Source organism: Xyrauchen texanus, chromosome 22, assembly GCF_025860055.1.
Source record: "Xyrauchen texanus isolate HMW12.3.18 chromosome 22, RBS_HiC_50CHRs, whole genome shotgun sequence".
Lineage (NCBI taxonomy): Eukaryota > Metazoa > Chordata > Actinopteri > Cypriniformes > Catostomidae > Xyrauchen > Xyrauchen texanus.
In genome coordinates this window covers 6,537,938-6,556,933 of record NC_068297.1, presented here as the reverse complement: position 1 = coordinate 6,556,933, position 18,996 = coordinate 6,537,938, and the positions used below count along the sequence as shown (strand labels likewise).

At 36.4% G+C, this 18,996-nt stretch overlaps 1 protein-coding gene across 2 annotated transcripts; it reads right to left on the bottom strand.

The window, feature by feature from the left end:
* Nucleotides 1-7,225: 7,225 nt before the first annotated feature.
* On the bottom strand, nucleotides 7,226-18,561 carry LOC127662389 (GPN-loop GTPase 1-like). 2 transcript variants are annotated; one of them, XM_052153533.1, is made up of 14 exons: nucleotides 18,374-18,561; nucleotides 18,090-18,183; nucleotides 17,932-17,971; nucleotides 17,717-17,783; nucleotides 17,215-17,252; nucleotides 17,025-17,103; nucleotides 16,830-16,924; nucleotides 16,639-16,684; nucleotides 14,125-14,271; nucleotides 12,031-12,113; nucleotides 11,209-11,248; nucleotides 10,904-10,994; nucleotides 8,008-8,112; nucleotides 7,226-7,812 (listed from the first exon to the last, which is right to left on the bottom strand). In XM_052153533.1, exons 1-14 carry the CDS (start codon nucleotides 18,554-18,556, stop codon nucleotides 7,721-7,723), a joined length of 1,200 nt encoding a protein of 399 aa, XP_052009493.1. In that variant the 5' UTR covers nucleotides 18,557-18,561; the 3' UTR covers nucleotides 7,226-7,720. The 2 variants fall into 2 exon arrangements, with proteins under 2 accessions (XP_052009493.1, XP_052009494.1); XM_052153534.1 differs by lacking the exon at nucleotides 10,904-10,994.
* Between the last annotated feature and the right edge of the window lie 435 nt (nucleotides 18,562-18,996).

Genomic DNA, 18,996 nt, shown 5'->3' with positions numbered 1-18,996 from the left:
ATCAGCACCACCTCTGCTAGATAAAGCATGACATCACCTTTCAGCTCTGTGATTGGCCGAGAGGGATGCAGGCTTCTGATGGGCTGGAATGGTTGGGAGTGCAGATAGGGGGTGGTTAACTCTTTGTTGGGAATGGATTACACTGATTTAAAACAGAAAGGGAGGGAGCATAGATATATGCACTTTTATGCAGTAGAAACATATTGTTTTTAATATAGTAAAAAAAAAAAAAAAAATAAGAATGAATATAAAATAAATTTTAAAAAGGATGTTTAAAACAGAATGTACAATAGTAATATTCTTTGGCTACTAAAAAACTGTTAGTCAAAGTGGAAACAGCAAATCTGACCAATTCTTCTGATGTAATGTATATTAATATCACAGCAAATATTAAAGCTTGGAATCTTATTTTACTTTGCAGATTTCATGTTTTGCGTTTTGCTTCTTTATAAAATTTGTCTCAGTTTAGAATTTAATTATGTGCAGAATCCTGTGCTAAACCAGCTCTGTCTGGTTTTGGAGCTGTTTGAAATGTCATGTCCAAAAATGGAGGAGGACAGTGATTTATGTGTCATCCACTCACTCACTCATGGCTGTAGTCTTACGGATTACTATGACATGGTAACCTTGCCAACATGCTTGTCTAGATGCAGGCCGGACCTGCTTGTCAATGGCCCATCTGTTAATGAAAGTTAATGGGGACTGAGGCTGTGAAGCTCCAAAATGACAAAAAAGGACCATATAAGTATCATAAAAGTGGTCCACATGACACATGCCCTTCATTCCAAGCTTTCTGAAGCCATACGATTGCTTTGTGTGAGAAATGGACCGAAACATAAGTTGTTATCCACTGATAATCTTCCCCTCTGCTGTAGCTCTCAAATAAAATATGATCATAATTACTCCCCATTTCCAAAGAGAGACCAAGACATTCTTCAAAAATTGACCCTTGATGTCCCATGGAAGAAATAAAGTAATACGGGTTTGGAACAACATGAAGGTGGACAACAATGGACAAACCTGATTTTACTAACATATTTTATTCTATATACCTACATGTAATATCTCAAATTTCACAAATGAATTGTTTCTGATAGCATAACATGGCATTTTGAGGTGGGAAAAAAATGCTGTAACAGGATTTGTCAATATGTTACTTTTAGGTGGTTATATGAACCTGTTTGCTGTGCTGTACTGAAATCGCAACAAGGTTGAATTCTCTCAGGTGAGGTAGAGATGGAAATGCTCCCAGCGGTTTGATATTTATGTTGAATATGGCAGAACAGAACAGAACCCACTGCTCCTGCTTTATTTCCCAGTGGCATAACAACCCTCTAAAAACCCTGACGTCACCCTAAACAAAACAGAATGACCTGTCATGCTTCTCCAACCAAGAAGTAATTCCTTAATTTAAAAGTAATTGTTGCACATTGTGAAACAAAAACACAGTGTTTGCTTGCAAAAACCATCTACTGTAGATCTAATAGATCTCAAAGGATAGGTAAGCAGATAATTAGTAGAATACCGCATAAAGGATCTCCCACCCATACAAACTGGGGTGCGTTGAAGCTCAGTGGGTTTCTTTTATGCCTCACATGTCGCATTGGTGGATGTGATCACTGAAGGGGGCCGCAGGGGGAGGGGAGACTGAAGCCCTCATGTACTATTCGAATCACACTATGGCGATGATGTCATCCAGCTGTCTGCTAGGTGAAGAGCCGTGTGCATGCATACCGAGCTTCACATGGCAACAGTGAAAAATGCAGCAAATGAGGTGGCTGTAACCAATAACAAAGACATAAAGGACAAGAACGAAAGGACAGATACTGGCATTTTGTGAATAGTTTGCAAAAGGTGTACTAAAAAAGCGGTAACCAGAATGTGAAAAGAGATGGGTGGAGGGGGTGGGGGGCAATAAAGGAAAACAATGTGCCAGCAAGGAAAGCCTGATCATCACTGGTAACCCTGCTATGATGTCATTTCCAACCAATCAGAAGAGATGGTCTAGATACTCTAGTCAGAATGATGCAGTTTCCAGTATGCCTGACCTGACAAGCATCAGTGATGATGATGATGATGATGATGATGATGAAGCTAATTATACATACGAAGCAGCACAAACCATACAAAATCCATACTTCCAAGTTTTTGGCATTGCATTAACATAACATTATTTTATAAATTTTCTAAAGATAATGTAAGTGCTGCTTGCCTGTTGCTAGAGTGTTTTGGGTGTTTGCAAGGGCATTGCTATATGGTTTCTAAGGTGTTTTCAGTGTTTTTGTATGCATTGCTATGGTATGGTGTTCTTTGTGGTTGCTTGGTGGTTGTATTCTAGCCCAGGTCAAAAGAGGCTACCTGTTTAGCTTGATTAACTTGTGCAGTAGCTCACCTGATAGAATGTTGGAATTTGGACTCGGCAGAATGTGGTTTGAGCTCAGCCCAACACAGAAGCTGACACATGAGACAAAAGTATCATAAAAATGACATGATATTATGTGGTTGCTTCAGAAATGTGCTTTTCATGTCGCTTTTGCTTTTTCCACACTATCGGTTACGTTTAGGTGTTGTTTAGGGTAAGAATGTCTGTTTTATTTACCTCTCATTTTATTTTCGGACACTATTTTATTTTTAAGACATCAAAACCTCCATTTAATATTCACCTTAAAACCTTGTCTGTTTGCGTTACCATTTCGCTCGCTTTTGGCGTGTAGTTAAGCATGCAATTTTGTTTTTCAAAAATCACGGTCAGGTAATCTTCACGAGATCAAGCAGATTTTGAATCGTTCGCTGTGCAAAAAACATATTTCCGATCAGATAGAAAAGTCATAGCAACCTGAGTCATAAAAGCCTGAAGGCAAAATGAATAAAATTATATTTTAATTGACCCAATTCTACAGTGTTTGGCCTTTTGTATTCAGTAAGGTAAATTGTGTTCTCATAGTCAGACATCAGTAACATCATTAGTTTTAAGGCTTGTGATTCATGTAACAGAATGATTGATGCGCTACGCTTTGCTTAAGAGGGACATTATGGTGTTTCAGTTGAATTAGAGTAGAACACATTGAGATGATCTCATTCTGACACACCCCTTCTGAATAATACAGTGCAATTCAGTGAATAATTAATTGTCCTTCTGGACTATATACTTGTAAAGCTAGTTTCTACTCATGTTTAGGTTAGTATCTTTGAGATGTATACTGATATAATAATTTAATGGAGAGATGCTATAAATAACAAAAGGGGAGGCCAGAGCAAGTTGTCACAAGGACCTTATTTCTCATCTACCAATTAGGTATTGATTCAAAGGTCCAAATGCACAGATGGAAAATTGACTTCTGTGGCAGTGGCTTTGTTTGTTGGTTTTTAAATGTATGTTGGTTTAGTTCATAACCATCATAAATTAGGTTCATTTTTGTGTGAATACTATCCTCCAAACTAAGACTCATCATCATATTTTTGTAATAGCCAAGGTCATTGACAATGGACCTTTTAAACATTTCTGTTTGCAACGTGAAAGAACACATTAGATGGGTACATGTCTATAAAAGTATTATTTTTGTATTCCCATTTGCTCCAACAGCAAAATAAAAAAAATCCACTATTAGGTTTCCATGAAATGGAAATTAATGCTAGGGTAATATAACACAAGGAATGAAATACATAGTCAGTATGAACAGGAACCTTTTTATTTTTATTGTATTTATTTTACATTGGAAGGCTACATTTATATGCAATTCTGATTTAGCTTTTTCAGCTAGTTTAAAAATCCATAACAGCTTTTACTGAATGTACATGTCCATATGTCCAAACGGTGTGATCTATTAAGCATCAGTTGTCTGGTTGCGATTTAAACCAATTTGTCAGTGCTTCCTGTAATTTGGCTTCGAGGTGTGAAGCACTCTGAATAGTGAGAGTGGGTCATGTGTGCAGACTCTAAACTCAGGGCATAACATCACTCTAATGTGTCGCGTGCTGGATGACTCACAGCTTTTAACTCTGGCTGTTAGTGTCTCTCTGGCCTGAACTTAGTGTCAAAATACACAACATGTTTAGACTTTAAATTCACTTGTAGTCAGTTGTGTACATTAAACATTGAACAAAAGATGTCACATGCAAATTCAAATGTAGTGTAGATAAAGGCAATGTTCGAAATGGAATACTTGTGTACTGCTTACTGTACACATGCAATACATAGTGTAAATGGCATGCTGTTTAAAAAAAATAAAACATATATATATATATATATATATATATATATATATATACATACGTGTATATATACAGGTAAAAGAGCCAATAACCTTCAATAATCAGTGAACACGAGTCTTGAGAATGTGTATGCTCATTAACCGAACCAACCTGAAAAACAGCGTGTTTTGTTGTTAGCATGAACTGGGCTGAAGAAGAACAATGTATGATACCATTGTTGTTAAATTTATTGCATATTAAAATATGTTATTTGATCATAATCTATAAAACTATATATAAATAAACTATTTTGGAGATTTCGGTCTTTTCCCATTCAAGTAGATAGGAGTTGTTCTTTTATACGACTATCCATAGAAAACCCAAACAGACTTTGGTAGCATGTTATCATCAGTAGTATGCTCCACTGTTGTCACATGGCCGAACAATCGATAATGTTTAACGCTACATCAACAAGTGGCACCCAGTTATCATTTAATATACATAAATACCAAAGAGAATTCACCACAGTTTCTCTATCTATTTAGTATCAATTGCTTCGGTCTCTTTATGTAATCTCAGACTAACATGGTGTTCAGTGGGGGATTTGTGGGGCCATGACATCTGTTGCAGGGCTCCCTGTTCTTCTATTCTATTTGCAAATAAATGTTTGGGAGTCTAACATTTATATTTCCTATTGACACACTAAAGCTGAAGATCTTAAGACAAATGCTCTTGTGAAACATCTTATGTGCCTAAGAATTTTGTACAGTACTGTGTATGTATGTATATATATATATATATATATATATATATATATATATATATATATATATATATATCCATGAATACAGAAATATGTATACTGTGCACAGTAAACGTGCTGCATAAATAGTATGAGCAGTATATCCAATGTTTCAAAATGTATGACCAACAGATATTTTGTCATTTTCTCACTGGGAATCATAATTATTTGGCCATTGTTTGTCTTTAAATACTGCTAACTACTATTTAGCAGTGCAAATGCATATAGCTTTAGATCAATATTTAATATTTAATTCTACTGTAGATAAGATAATATTCCAAATAAATAATCCTGAGTGGTATTTGACAACTATGTACAATGGTGTACTAGTCCAAGAATGAACAATTATGCAATGCCTCATTTAATTTAAACATGAATAAAACTCAGAGTAACAACCGTAGACTGGCAAACACCAGTTATGACTGACTTTTGCATATCGCCAGGCAATGTTTTCCTCCCAGACGTGAAATTATAGTAGGCATTCTGACACTTCCCGCTTTGATTCAACTCATCCTTTTAGTTTGTGTGTGTGTGTGTGGTGGTGTTTCGACAATCTCAGGATGTGCTACCAGCAGTAAAAACAGTGACATGTAAAGTTAAAATATGGGTAACACATGTCAGTATGCAGTGGAGGTCCTGTCAGTATGTACTACAACAGCAGGAAATGTATTAAAAACCTAGGTAACACATATTTTCAGGTAGATAATACCAATCAGGATGAGCTACTAGCATAACTATCAGATAGTGTGATATTATTTGAGGCTGTACCAAGCCCTAACCCTACCTTAAACCCTAACCCCTAATCTAAAACTATGCAAATATAGAGTTGAAGCACATCCTAAGGTAGCATATATTTTCAGGACAGGGGTAGCAGGCATGGGCATTAAGATGGAGTGCTGGTAAATTCAACCACATGACTGTGAAAATCCAAAGGCATCTGCCATTGTTTGGTTTGCCACACGATCGAAATGCCTTAGAATTGATGAGTCACCCACACAGAGAAAGTACAGTATGTGTGCATCTGTTCACGACTACTCTGTAAGAAACTTCGAGGCAAAAGTTAAGTCTGCAGAATTTGGATGCAGTCTACTGTATGATGCTCTTAAAGGAATATTCTGGGTTCAATACAAGTTACGCTCAATCGACAGCATTTGTGGCTGTGGAATAAATAATGCTTCTCAACAACTTCTCTGGTGATGTAATGTGGAATAATGAAGGCCTCTTTTACACTTCTTTTGTTGGGGGTAGCTACAACTGTTTCCTGTTCCAAAGATGTTCTAAGGAATGTGTTTTTGTCTCTGTTCTCACGTTTCACACTACCTCGAATGTATGTCACCACCATATAAGGTAAAGAACTATTTCATTGGTAGGGGTCCAGTGGAATGTGGTTTTCTGGACCATATAGCAGAATGCTGGAACAATAAACGTTGAAGAAGGGATTTGATACCATTGAGTCTGTGTCATTTCTTTTCTTCCCTCAGCTGAGCCGTATCGAGACAGGGATTGCAGATCAACAAATACATTAAATACATTGGATGACAAAATTATCTAACAGTGGCATAATGTTGATTACCGCAAAAATTATTTTTGATATGCCCCTCCTTTTCTTAAACATTTAAAAAAATCTGGGTTACAGTGAGGCACGTTATCTAATGGAAGCAACTGGGGGACAATTTTTGAACATTAAAATATATATATATATATATATATATAATCAACATTATGCCACAAAGGCTGTCGATTGAGATTAATTTATATTGAACCTGGAATATTCCTATAAAGCTGATGTAATTTCCTCTCTATCTAAACTCAATGCTATTTTAGAATGCACGCACAAGCATCAAAGTGGTTCATCTTGAGAATAAAAGACAGGAAATATCTGTCAAGAGTAGTTTCTTCAGAAAAGCAACATTGGATTTCCTGGATTCACAATCAAAGAAACTGTAAGCTGAAGCTCTTGTTGAGTGGTATTTCACACATGTGTAGGTCTCAAAGAACCTTAATTCATGAAACAGAGTGGCTGAAGGCGGTGAATCGAAATCCCAGTCTCACTACACCCACTGTATAATTCTGCCATATGGCTGCAATTCCACTACTGCCCACATTCCATCTCAGCAAATGCTTTACTCTATTCATTGTGAACCAGTGCACACTTCAGTTTTATAGACATGATTAAAGGACAGAGTTCTCAGCAAGGCAGATCTTGTATATCTACAAAAATATTTTATTTCCCATGATAGAAACATACGTTTATGATATTCTCATCTTTATGGATACAGGGAGTACATTTTCGATTAAGAAACTGCCTATGTTTGAGCTTGTGTACCAAGATTTAAAAGACATTATGGGTTTAATTGACAGATAAATACAATACCCAACAGAAAAACAAGTCATTTTCTGACACTTTAAAGAGACCTCTAACAAGCTAACAAACATTTCCTGATTTGAATGAGGACTAATCTGTGCATGATGTCACAGATTATTTTACATTCCAAAACGATTTTTTTTAAATGCATCTCTAAGGACTCCCATAGCAATCTCAGCGCAGACAAAGTATAGTGTGGTAGCAAGACGTGCATGTAGCTACAACTCCAGCACACAAGCAGATTCATGCCGAAATGTCCAAATGAGCTGCCACAACACATTTCGAAGTCTTCCAAAGTCAAATTCAGGAGTCAAATTTTAACTTGTGATGGAACTCTGCAAAGAGACTAGCATTTCCTGCCATCACGGTGTCTTCTTGTTGCGCACCTGCACTATTTCCCTCCTCTCTTGCAGGAAGTTCTCGAACGCAGTGACCTCTTTACTCTCTTCTGTAACTGTTGAATCAAATATATGAAGCAATCAGTACATCAACAACAAACAACAGAAAACAGAAGCAAAGATTATATTGGCTCTTTATCACATACTCTTGAGTTTACAAGCACACAAACATATCAGTGTATAAGCTTTTGTTTTTACAATCGCCCAAAAAGTTATTCTGATTATGAGTGCCATTTGAAGTATCAGCTCACCTGTGTGATCAATATCATCTGTGTCACTGTCTATTTCTTCCTCAGCTTCATCTGGGTTGCCACGGTTAAAGATGAGATCACTGGGCCCACTGAGATCTGGATTTTCTAAAGAATAAAACAACTAGATGTGCCAATGTATACAGGACATGCTTTTTAGAAAAGTATGATTCTAATGAAGGAAACACATCTTTGGCTGACTAAAATCAGACAAATGATTTCTGGTTCTTAAAGGTGCAGTTTGGTGTGTGTGTTTGGAAGTTTTCGACCTGAGAAAGTAGTTACTATGTCTGATTTCAAAGAAATTGATGGCAAAATTTTGGAAGAAACCGTACAGCACCTTAAAACATCAACCTGCGCCCTTGATGCACTTCCCACATCTTTTTTCAAAAGTGTGTTCAACTGTTTAGAAGCAGATCTCCTAGAAGTGATAAACTCTTCACTTCTCTCTGGGAGTTTTCCAAACTCCCTGAAAACTGCAGTTGTCAAGCCCCTCTTGAAAAAGAGCAATCTGGATAAGACCATATTAAGCAACTATAGACCGATCTCTTATCTTCCTTTCATAGGCAAGATCATTGAAAAAGTTGTCTTCAATCAGCTGAACAAATTCTTGAACTCAAATGGATACTTTGACAATTTTCAATCTGGTTTCCGATTGCATCACAGCACAGAGACACCGCTCAAAGATAATAAACGATATTCGCTTAAATACTGATACAGGCAAATTATCAGTACTGGTACTACTCGACCTCAGTGCTACATTTGACACTGTTGATCACAACATACTTCTTGACAGGCTGGAAAACTGGGTGGGGCTTTCTGGGATGGTCCTAAAATGGTTCAGATCATACTTAGAAGGGAGAGGTTATTATGTGAGTATAGGAGACCATAAGTCTGAGTGGACGTCCATGACATGCGGAGTCCCTCAAGGCTCAATTCTTGCGCCACTCCTGTTCAACCTGTATATGCTCCCAATGAGCCAAATAATGAGAGAGAACCAAATTGCTTACCACAGCTATGCAGACGACACACAGATATACTTAGCCCTATCACCTAATGATTACAGCCCCATTGACTCCCTGTGCCAATGCATTGATGAATTAAACAGCTGGATGTGCCAAAAATTTCTTCAATTAAACAAAGACAAAACTGAAGTCATTGTGTTTGGAAACAAAGATGACGTTCTCAAGGTGAATGCATACCTTGACGCTAGGGGTCAAACAACTAAAAATCAAGTCAGAAATCTTGGCGTGTCTCTAAAGTCAGACCTTAGTTTCAGTAGTCATGTCAAAGCAATAACTAAATCAGCATACTATCATCTGAACAATATTGCAAGAATTAGATGCTTTGTTTCCAGTCAAGACCTAGAGAAACTTGTGCATGCTTTCATCACCAGCAGGGTGGATTACTGTAATGGACTCCTCACTGGCCTTCCCAAAAAGACCATAAGACAGTTGCAGCTCATACAGAACGCTGCTGCCAGGATTCTGAGCAGAACCAGAAAACATGAACATATCACACCAGTCCTAAGGTCTTTACACTGGCTCCCAGTTACATTTAGGATTGATTTTAAAGTATTATTACTGGTATATAAATCACTCAATGGGCTAGGACCTCAATATATTGCAGATATGCTCACTGAATATAAACCCAACAGATCATTCAGATCATTAGGATCACATCAGCTAGAAATACCAAGGGTTCACTCTAAGCAAGGAGAGTCTGCTTTTAGCTTTTATGCCAGCCGCAGCTGGAACCAGCTTCCAGAAGAGATCAGATGTGCTCCTACAGTAGTCACATTCAAATCCAGACTCAAAACACATCTGTTTAGCTGTGCATTTACTGAATGAGCACTGTGCCACTGTGTGTCCGACTGTTTGTACTGTATTTAATTTTATTCTAAACTGTTTCAATTATTCTTATTTTTTTATTCTTATTTTAATCTCTTCTATGTAAAGCACTTTGAATTACCATCGTGTATGAAATGTGCTATATAAATAAACTTGCCTTGCCTGTCTAAAAAAGTATTATTTTTTATATTTTGTTTGGCGCTGCAAAAATTACATACTGCAGCTTAAAAGCATACATTCAAGCCATGTAAGACTTTATGACTCGCTTTAATAAATGTATGTACGACTTTCTTCAGCAGAACACAAACAAAGATTTTTAGAAGAATATCTTAGCTCTATAGATCCATACAATGCAAGTGAATGGTGATCAGACCTTTGTAGCACCAAAAATCACACCTTTTATATAGCTTCTGGAGATTTGTATTTAACAACTGGAGTTATATGGATTACTTCTCTGTTTCCTTTATGTGATTTTTGGAGCTACAAAAGGTCTGATCACCATTCACTTGGATTGTATGGACCTACAGAGCTGAGATATTTTTCAATAAATCTTTGTTTGTATTCTGCTGTAGATAGAAAGTCATACACATATGGGATGGCATGAGGGTGAGTAAATGATGACAGAATTTTCATTTTTAGGTGAACTTTCCCTTTAAAATCCCTTAAAAATTCCTTTACATAATCATAGACTACTTTTTGGTTAGTGTTGCACTTGTCTAAAAAGTAGCTATCTATCATGAGGGTGAGTAAATGGTAAGAGAATAATTTTTTGGGGGGTGAAATTTGCTATATAGGGTGAATTCAAGTAAACTGGGTCACTTTTTGACAATGAGAAGATTGTCTAATAACTCAATTAACCTGAATTCACCCATTACACTAAATTTAAAAGATATTTCATAGACTACAATATTTGCAGGACACATATTTAAATAATAAAATAATACATATTTTTAAATATTATCTGCAAACGTATGGGAGGAATGCAACTTTAATGAGTTTCAAATATCTTTTTGAATAAACAGATTCGTGACCATTCTGAATGAATGTACCGGTTGGAGCTGTGGTTTCCATGGAAACTGCTCCCATGTCTTTCCGAAGGCGTTCTAACTGTTCCTGTTGTTTCAGACTCTGAGCCTCAGCCTGAATATGAGATGGAAGTATTCATAACAGTGAAACATGATGTTTTCTCAAGGAGCGAAAAGGGGATAAACAACTGGAAATTGTATTTGCTTTCAAATGCAAAAAGATATGTAGTTTAATCTATTTGTGTATGATAAATGGCTTTCTGCAAGACACGAGAAGCTGATTTATGACTAGTATTCACATACATCAGCCCACACTGATGATTACTCACAAGCTTTCTGTGCAGACGCTCATATTCAGGACGATACTCTCTGCAAGAGAGTAAAACACATGACTTTGCAAATAAACATTCATTTATCTTTCAATCACCAACAAATCAATTCAGTCATTAAAAACCATTATCATTACAGCACTATGCTTGTTATAAGGCTAGTTTTGGCATTTGTAAAATTTACATTTAAGAAATGTAAATGTAAACTTTGAAAATCTCCACTTGACGTACATCATTTCAAACGTTTGCAACTCAAAATATAACTGACGGTGATTACATCGTTGTAATATCAGTGTATACTGAAAAAGTAAGGTCTTCTTTTATGCATTTATTTGCACAGTGAAATGTGATTGGTCAACGGCCATTAATTTATGCAGAACTGAAGCCTAAAGCTTACCTAAACATTTAAAGGGATAGCTGATCCAAAAGAAAATAAATTCTGTCATCATTTAATTAACCTCATGTTGTTCCAAACCTATACAGTTTGATTTTCTTCAGCAGAACACAAAAGACGCTAAGCAGAACATTTTCTTCAGTCACTATTCACTTTAATTGAATGGAGGAAAAGAAAACACAATGAAAATGAATGGTGACTGAGACTAATATTATGCCTAACTTCTTTTTTGTTCCTTGTACAAAGGCAAGTGATTGAAAGATGACAGAATTTTGTATTATTACGTAATCAATTTAAAATTTTCCTTTTTCTGCCTTGAAAGCACTAATAATTTTTCAAGACAGGAAACAACTTAGTGTAATTCTCCAAGTATCAAAAATGCACACAAAAAAACTGTATACAATTTTACACAATTTTCATATACTTACGCTTCATATTCTTTAGCAGCGTCTGCTACATGTACAAACAGTTCATCAAGCCCAGAACCAGTGACTGCAGACACGCCGACAACCTGCAGAAAACAAACATAAAAAGGCATAATGCCCTCATGTAAGTATTTGGATAAAAGACAGCATACTTGTGTATTCAAAAGTGATTGCAACTGTGACCTTTAAACTCAAAAACATATTTCAGACACTGAGAGAGACATAAAATGTTCATTTTATGCTTTTTATATATTTCCGGCCTTTTTGCCACTTTATATTGAGTGGTGGTGGCGTAGTGGGCTAATGCACATAACTGGTGATCAGAAGGTTGCTGGTTCAATCCCCACAGCCACCACCATTGTGTCCTTGAGCAAGACACTTAACTCCAGATTGCTCTAGGGCAGGGGTCAGAAACCTTTTTTCACCAAGAGACAATTTTTTTATTTTTGGTTGATGCATTTTTTCGAAAAAGACATACCACAAACAAATAATTTACCATTTTAAGTTTTTCAATAAAATACAATGTTTATATTGCCCATAGACTACTCAAAAACAAACAAATATGCAAATATTAATAGGTAACATGTTGCAATATGGAATTGAGTACACAAGTTTGTGCGGGTCTCCAAAAATTACTTAATGAAAAATGTTACTTCCCTTTTGGGCTGGACGATATGTAAAAATTTTTTTTTTGTGATAATTGCATTTAAAATATCAATATCCGACTATATGGTCAATCCCCCTGCTGAGGGTCCGTGAATATTTTTGCTCTATTTATTTTGCTTTAAAAATGAAATACATTTATTGATACATGAAAACTTGAACAAATGACATTTCTAAATTCAAATTGCACTTATAATAAAAGCAATACAAATAACGAAATTATAAAAAAAATCTTTTTATAAAACCAACTCCCCAAATCCAGACATTTACAGTCTCCAACTGCTCCATTTGCCATTGCAAGTATCAGTATGCAGCAACAGGGGGAAATTACTAGCATACAACTTAAGAACTGAAGACAATTATAAATGTAAATATAATTACAATAATCATCATAATAAATAAGCCTAAAAATTATTGTGTTTCCAAAAAATGCTGCCAAATGTGTGTTCTTATCGAATGTGTTTGTATTGCGTTTTGGTCATAATTTTAGGTTCAAGGCAAACGTGTTTTGTATTACCTAATGATTGAATTACTTTCGTCTTTGTTTATTTAATACAAAAATACCTGTATATATTACCGTCCCTGCAGAGTTGTGTTCACAATGTGTAAGAGCGAACTAAACTCGCAGTACATCACGAGATGATCGGAGATAATTTGCAGTATTCTCATAGACTACATTATTCTTGCAAACAGTTTTTAGTTGATTGAAAAAGAGAAAAAGGAGTGAGAACTCTTTACACGTGCTTGTTTCAAGAGACAGGGTCCCGTTACATCTGAACAGTGAATCAGACACGAGTATTGACGGCTTTTCTTTTGTCTGTTCTTAAAAATATAATAAAGTGTGTTTCTTCAAACACGTCAGCATTTCTTGTCATGTGTAACTCCGAGACATCTTACAGGTCACCCACCTTTTGCAGGTAGATGAGCAAAATTACTCATGCATGAAATGCATTTGGAGAGGAGCTCGCAAACTGGATTGAGTCTCGTCTCACTTTGCAGGTGCTATATCACACCCTGGTTGCACTTACATTTTTTTTTAACAAAGAGCCACTTGTGGCTTGCAAGCCATAGGTTCCCGACCCCTGCTCTAGGGGGATTGTCCCTGTATTAAGTGCACTGTAAGTCTCTTTGGATAAAAGCATCTGCCAAATGCATAAATGTAAAATGGCACTGCAGACTGAGGACAAAACATCATGGGGCAGAATGGGATCGGGAAATGTCACAAGATGGATTTGAACTTGCATCACCTGCATGAGCACCAAAGATCAAATTGCAGGATCACCGGTGCCACTTAAATGCCACTTTCAACATGCAGTATTTAGTAATGACTTATTCCACTATCTGGGATGCCAATGTTCAGTGTCTTTTTTGATATAGACCGCATGGGAAAGAAAGGTGCTATATTAATACAATTTCATCTTCAGAAGGATTCACCCGCAGGTTGGTGTAGAACTCATCCAGGACCAGACTCATTGATCGAGTCAGGTTACTGACATAAGATGTCTCCTGGTTCAAAGCGTCTTGGAAAACCTCAAAATCCTGCATCCACTCCACCGCAAAACTGTGATCAATGATGTCCGTCTGGTGAAGACACAAGAAAAACACAAATTCACAAGAGTTTATCACAATGAAATGGAGAATTTTACAATATTGGTTTTGTTTTACAACATGGTGATTGGAGTTTTTTTTTTTTTTTTTTAACGGGTCAGTCCAGCTGAAGTGTTCCAATAACTGTAAAGTTGGTTACTTGACCATTTTTAATTTTCAGATTTTTTTTTTTTTTGTGATTATTGCAAAACCACCAGTTGTTGTTTTTTTTACATTTTACTTGGTTTAACCATGACGGTCATCTTTGTGTCATTGCACACAGCAAATTTTGGTTCTACAGCTGTTTACAGAAACCTCAATATCTCGGCTCAGGATGGTCATAGCTGCTTGGAACAAAAACGGGTCTCTGGAGCACATTACAAGGTACACGGTCGTGTATATAAACATTTTGCACATTCTTCTTCCTAAGAAGTAGAATTTAAGTCCTAATGTAATGCTCAAGATTGCTCAAAGTCTCACTTTTAGGGTCAATTTATAATGGGAAGGGTTCGAATCCCAGTTCGAGTAATTTTTTTAGGGGGTACCTAGGTAAGTATAGTGTGCATGCAGAAAATTTCAGGTTTGACACTTCTTATTTATTTATTTTAAGGGGGATGAGAAAGTGCAATTGTTTTTAAATTCCCCTTCCATTTGGGTTGAATATCTCTGGTGGGGGACCAGACAGGAACCTGAAATTTTCACAGAAATAAGTCCTCTATAGTAGCATTCTTGAGTTTGAGATTTCACTGGTTACAGAGCTAGGGTTAGTAGAAATCTGGGGAAAAGCCTAAATTATTCATGCATTTTAAGAAATGAACAGATGCAATACAAGCATAACAAAAAACAAAAATGAACAGTATTTTATGTTTACATGCACATGTTTTATTAGAAGCTGTGAGATTTCCTCACTGAGTCTCTCTGAAATGTTGTTGGAGCGTCCAGTGACAGTAGTCAATTTGTCAGGTGTCAGTTTTTTGATAACAATGTTCATGGGAACCCACACTTTGTCCTCAGTAGATTATTTGAATGATGTTCTTGGTCCAGGTTGGTGGAAGAATTTTACAAAAACATCACAGTTTTCCATGCTGACATCCTCAACCAATGGTGTGTCTTTAACGCATTGAGTTTCTCAGCCAGAGAAACAGAGAATTCATCCCTTGGGAGAACAATAGTGATCATCTCTGATCTGTTAGTCATAACCCACTGCTTAAAGGTGATGCTATGAGAAAGTGTCATCTTTGTCTGACTCTTCTAAGGCCTCTATACCTGGACACTGGTCTCAATTGTTGAGCATGCAGTCATACCGTTTATGTCACAGTCTAGAAGTTCCAGCAGGTCCTTCTAGTTCACTTTTAGCTTTGCTGACTCAACCATCAGCTTGATGTTCTGATGTTGTGTGCAGACACAGACAGTGTGAGTTCCAGATGCTCCTGCCAGCACACACCATATTGGCCTCAGTTCACAAAATGTTGATCTTTAACTCTAGGTGCTGATTTTTAAACACAACATACAGTTCATTAAGGTCCTTAAAACTAAGCGCTTTTGTTTATGAACTTTTTGAAGAGCCCTGTAATAGATCAGGCTTCACTGTTGCCAATATCAAAAGTAGTAGCATTTTAGACCTCATTGACAAGCAAAAGCTATTTTATGTCAATGATAAACATAATTACTGTTCATTTTTATCATTTGTTATGCATTTATTACATCTGTTAATTTCTTAAAATGCATGAATAATGTAGGATTTTCCCCAGATTTCTATTAGCCCTAGCTCTGTAACCAGTGAAATCTCAAACTCTTTTTATAAATTCTTTTTATAGCAGAATGCTACTATAGAGGACTTATTTCTGTGAAAATGTCAGGTTCCTATCTGGTCCCCCACCAGTGATAGGGGAATTTAAAAAAAAAATAGCACTTTCTCACTCACTGTAAAACGAAAAAATAAAAGAAGTCTCAAATCTGAAATGTTCAGCATGCACACTATACTTACCTAGGTAACTCTCTAAAAAAAATTTAAGACTGGGACTCAAACCCATCCCATTATAAACTGATCCTAAATGTGGAACTTTTAGCAATCTTGAGCATTACATTAGGACTTAAGTTGTACATCTAAGGAACAAGAATGTGCAAAATGTTTATATAAGTAATGTGCTCTAGAGATCAGTTTTTGTTCCAATGAGCTAGGACCATCTTGAGCCGAGATATTGAGGTTTCCGTAAACAGATGCATAAACATAATTTGTCGTGTGCAATGACATAAATATGGCTGTCGTGGTTAAACCAAGTATTGACTCAAAAAGAAATAGGAAAATTAAAAATTGTCAAGCAACCTGTATTGGACCACTTGAGATGGACTGACCCTTACCTTATTCATGACAACTATGAAAGGCAATTTGGTCTTGTATAGAATGCTGAAAGAAAAGAAGACACTTGTTTAAAAATTAAAATATTTACATAACTTTCTACTGCTGTTATTCAGTTTTATTTACCCCAAAAATCTCCTTTGCATTGTAATATTTCCATCTTACTGCATGACAGAGGTATAACAAGACTAACCTGCAGGCGTAGAGCATATTGGACATGAAAGTGACCGGGTTCACACTCCGAGACGTGTCCATCACATAGATGACCACGCAGGGAAAAGAGGAGGCCTGGAAAAGAAACTTAGAATGATTTTCTCCCAATGAAATAGCACCACATATTCCCTTTTAATCTAAAAATTAAACTGTGAATCTAAAGTGAGAGACATACCAGCGCTTCAGTTATGATAGTTCCAGATGCAGACCACGTGAACACCTCTATTTGTCCGGGAGTGTCAATTAAAACATACCTGCAAATAATAAAATAAATCATGTTTTATGCATGAGATGTACTGACCACAACCTGTCAAAAGCTCTTAAAAAGATTTTTGCCAAATCTTTAGTACTGAACACAAACGTACTGATGGCTACTTTGTTTCTTCTCAATAAACTTCATGACCTGACAGAAGAGAAAAGGTGTATTAGAGCAAAGTATATGTGCCAAACAGTGACATCTATTGGATAATTAAAATGCATAAGTACACTGGAAAAACAACCATACTCAGAAACGTACACATTTATAGCATTTTAATGTGTACAACAATAAAATATGCATCGCTGAAGTGCACTTATGGGGGAGTCAAGTTTAATGACTAACCTTAGTCATTATTTTCTTTTGAGCCAATTAAATTAAGTAGAAACAATAATATAAATATAAATTAGAAACAATATGCTACTAGTTGTTACATATTATTCATGTGACATACCTTTTCAAGTTAATAGTTGAATGAACAGATACATTTGAGTATATTTAACAAAGGTTTTCTAGTTGTGCTGACATAAAATGTCCATAAGTTGAATTTACTTCACTTGATATACTGTATATTTTAAGTAAATACAACACATAATTTTTCTTCAGTGTACCTGATCAAATCGTGTTGCAAACAGATTCAGAGATGTGACAATTCCGCCATTCGGGCCTAAACCATATCTGAACTGAAGTCAAAGACAATCCTCTGAGGTTAAATGCAATGAATAAGCATGTTTGAGTCTTGTGCAAAGCATTAGTAAGATCATCAAATTTACAGCCAATGTCTGGTGTACAACATGAAGTGCTCAATTTCATATTAAAAGGATACTGTTTCATGACTTCTTTGTAATTGACAGTGTCTCTGATATCTATGAAAAAACATGGAAATCAAATCAGATAACTTAATTCTTGCTGAGTTTATTTACTATGAACATAACACCGTGTAAAGCATTAGTAGACTCAGATGATGCACATGCACTGACATACCAATGTTGGCTGGAAAAGGCACCTCGTGAACGGCAGGATCTAGATTGATGACATATGGAGGAGATTTCTTGCTGTGCAGGTACACCGTCAGCCTCTGCAGAACAATATCAACATATAACTGATCATTCATTAACTCATTATGACATATTATTTAGGCTTTATGACCACATTTACGGCATGTAAATACCACATATGCCGCTGAGTGAGTCTTAGTATAGTAATAGAAGTGATAAATATAAAGAAGAAAAAAAGTCAAGGATGATATAATGTTACTAACGTCTCACCTGCACAAAAGTTGTTTTCCCTGAGCCTGCCATTCCTAGAACGATGAGACACACGGGTTTTTGTTCTGTATTCTGTTCTTGAGCCGAACTCTGGCTCGGTTTCGGATCTTCACATCCTTCATCTTTGCCTTGATCACTTTCATATGACGTTCCACCGCTGATGCCTGATGCTGCCATCGCCATGCTTCTTTCTGTGCCTACCGTAAAGAAATGACTATCGTCGTAAAATGTGGGAAAACGTTGATCATTTGTGCGTATGACCACTAGATGGCAGCAGATCACACCCATTTGTTTGACTAAACGGCGTCAGATCGAGTTCATGCTGTCACTAAAGGGACAGTTCACACAAGAATTAGAATTTTTTAATCAAGCATTTTGAAGGTGAGGTCTGCTCAGCTCCAAAGGGATTATGGGATCATGATAGATCATCCGGGTATTTCTCGCGTACTGTTTTGTGAATACTGAGGATTCGAACATACAGTACAGTACTACTCCATTGGCATACTGTGTTTGGCATAGTATTTACTCCAGTAGAGAGATATGGATATTCGGATGCAACGTGAGCTGTTCACTACCAAAAGTATGTGAATCACCAAAAACAGAAGAAGGAGAATGATAAAGTG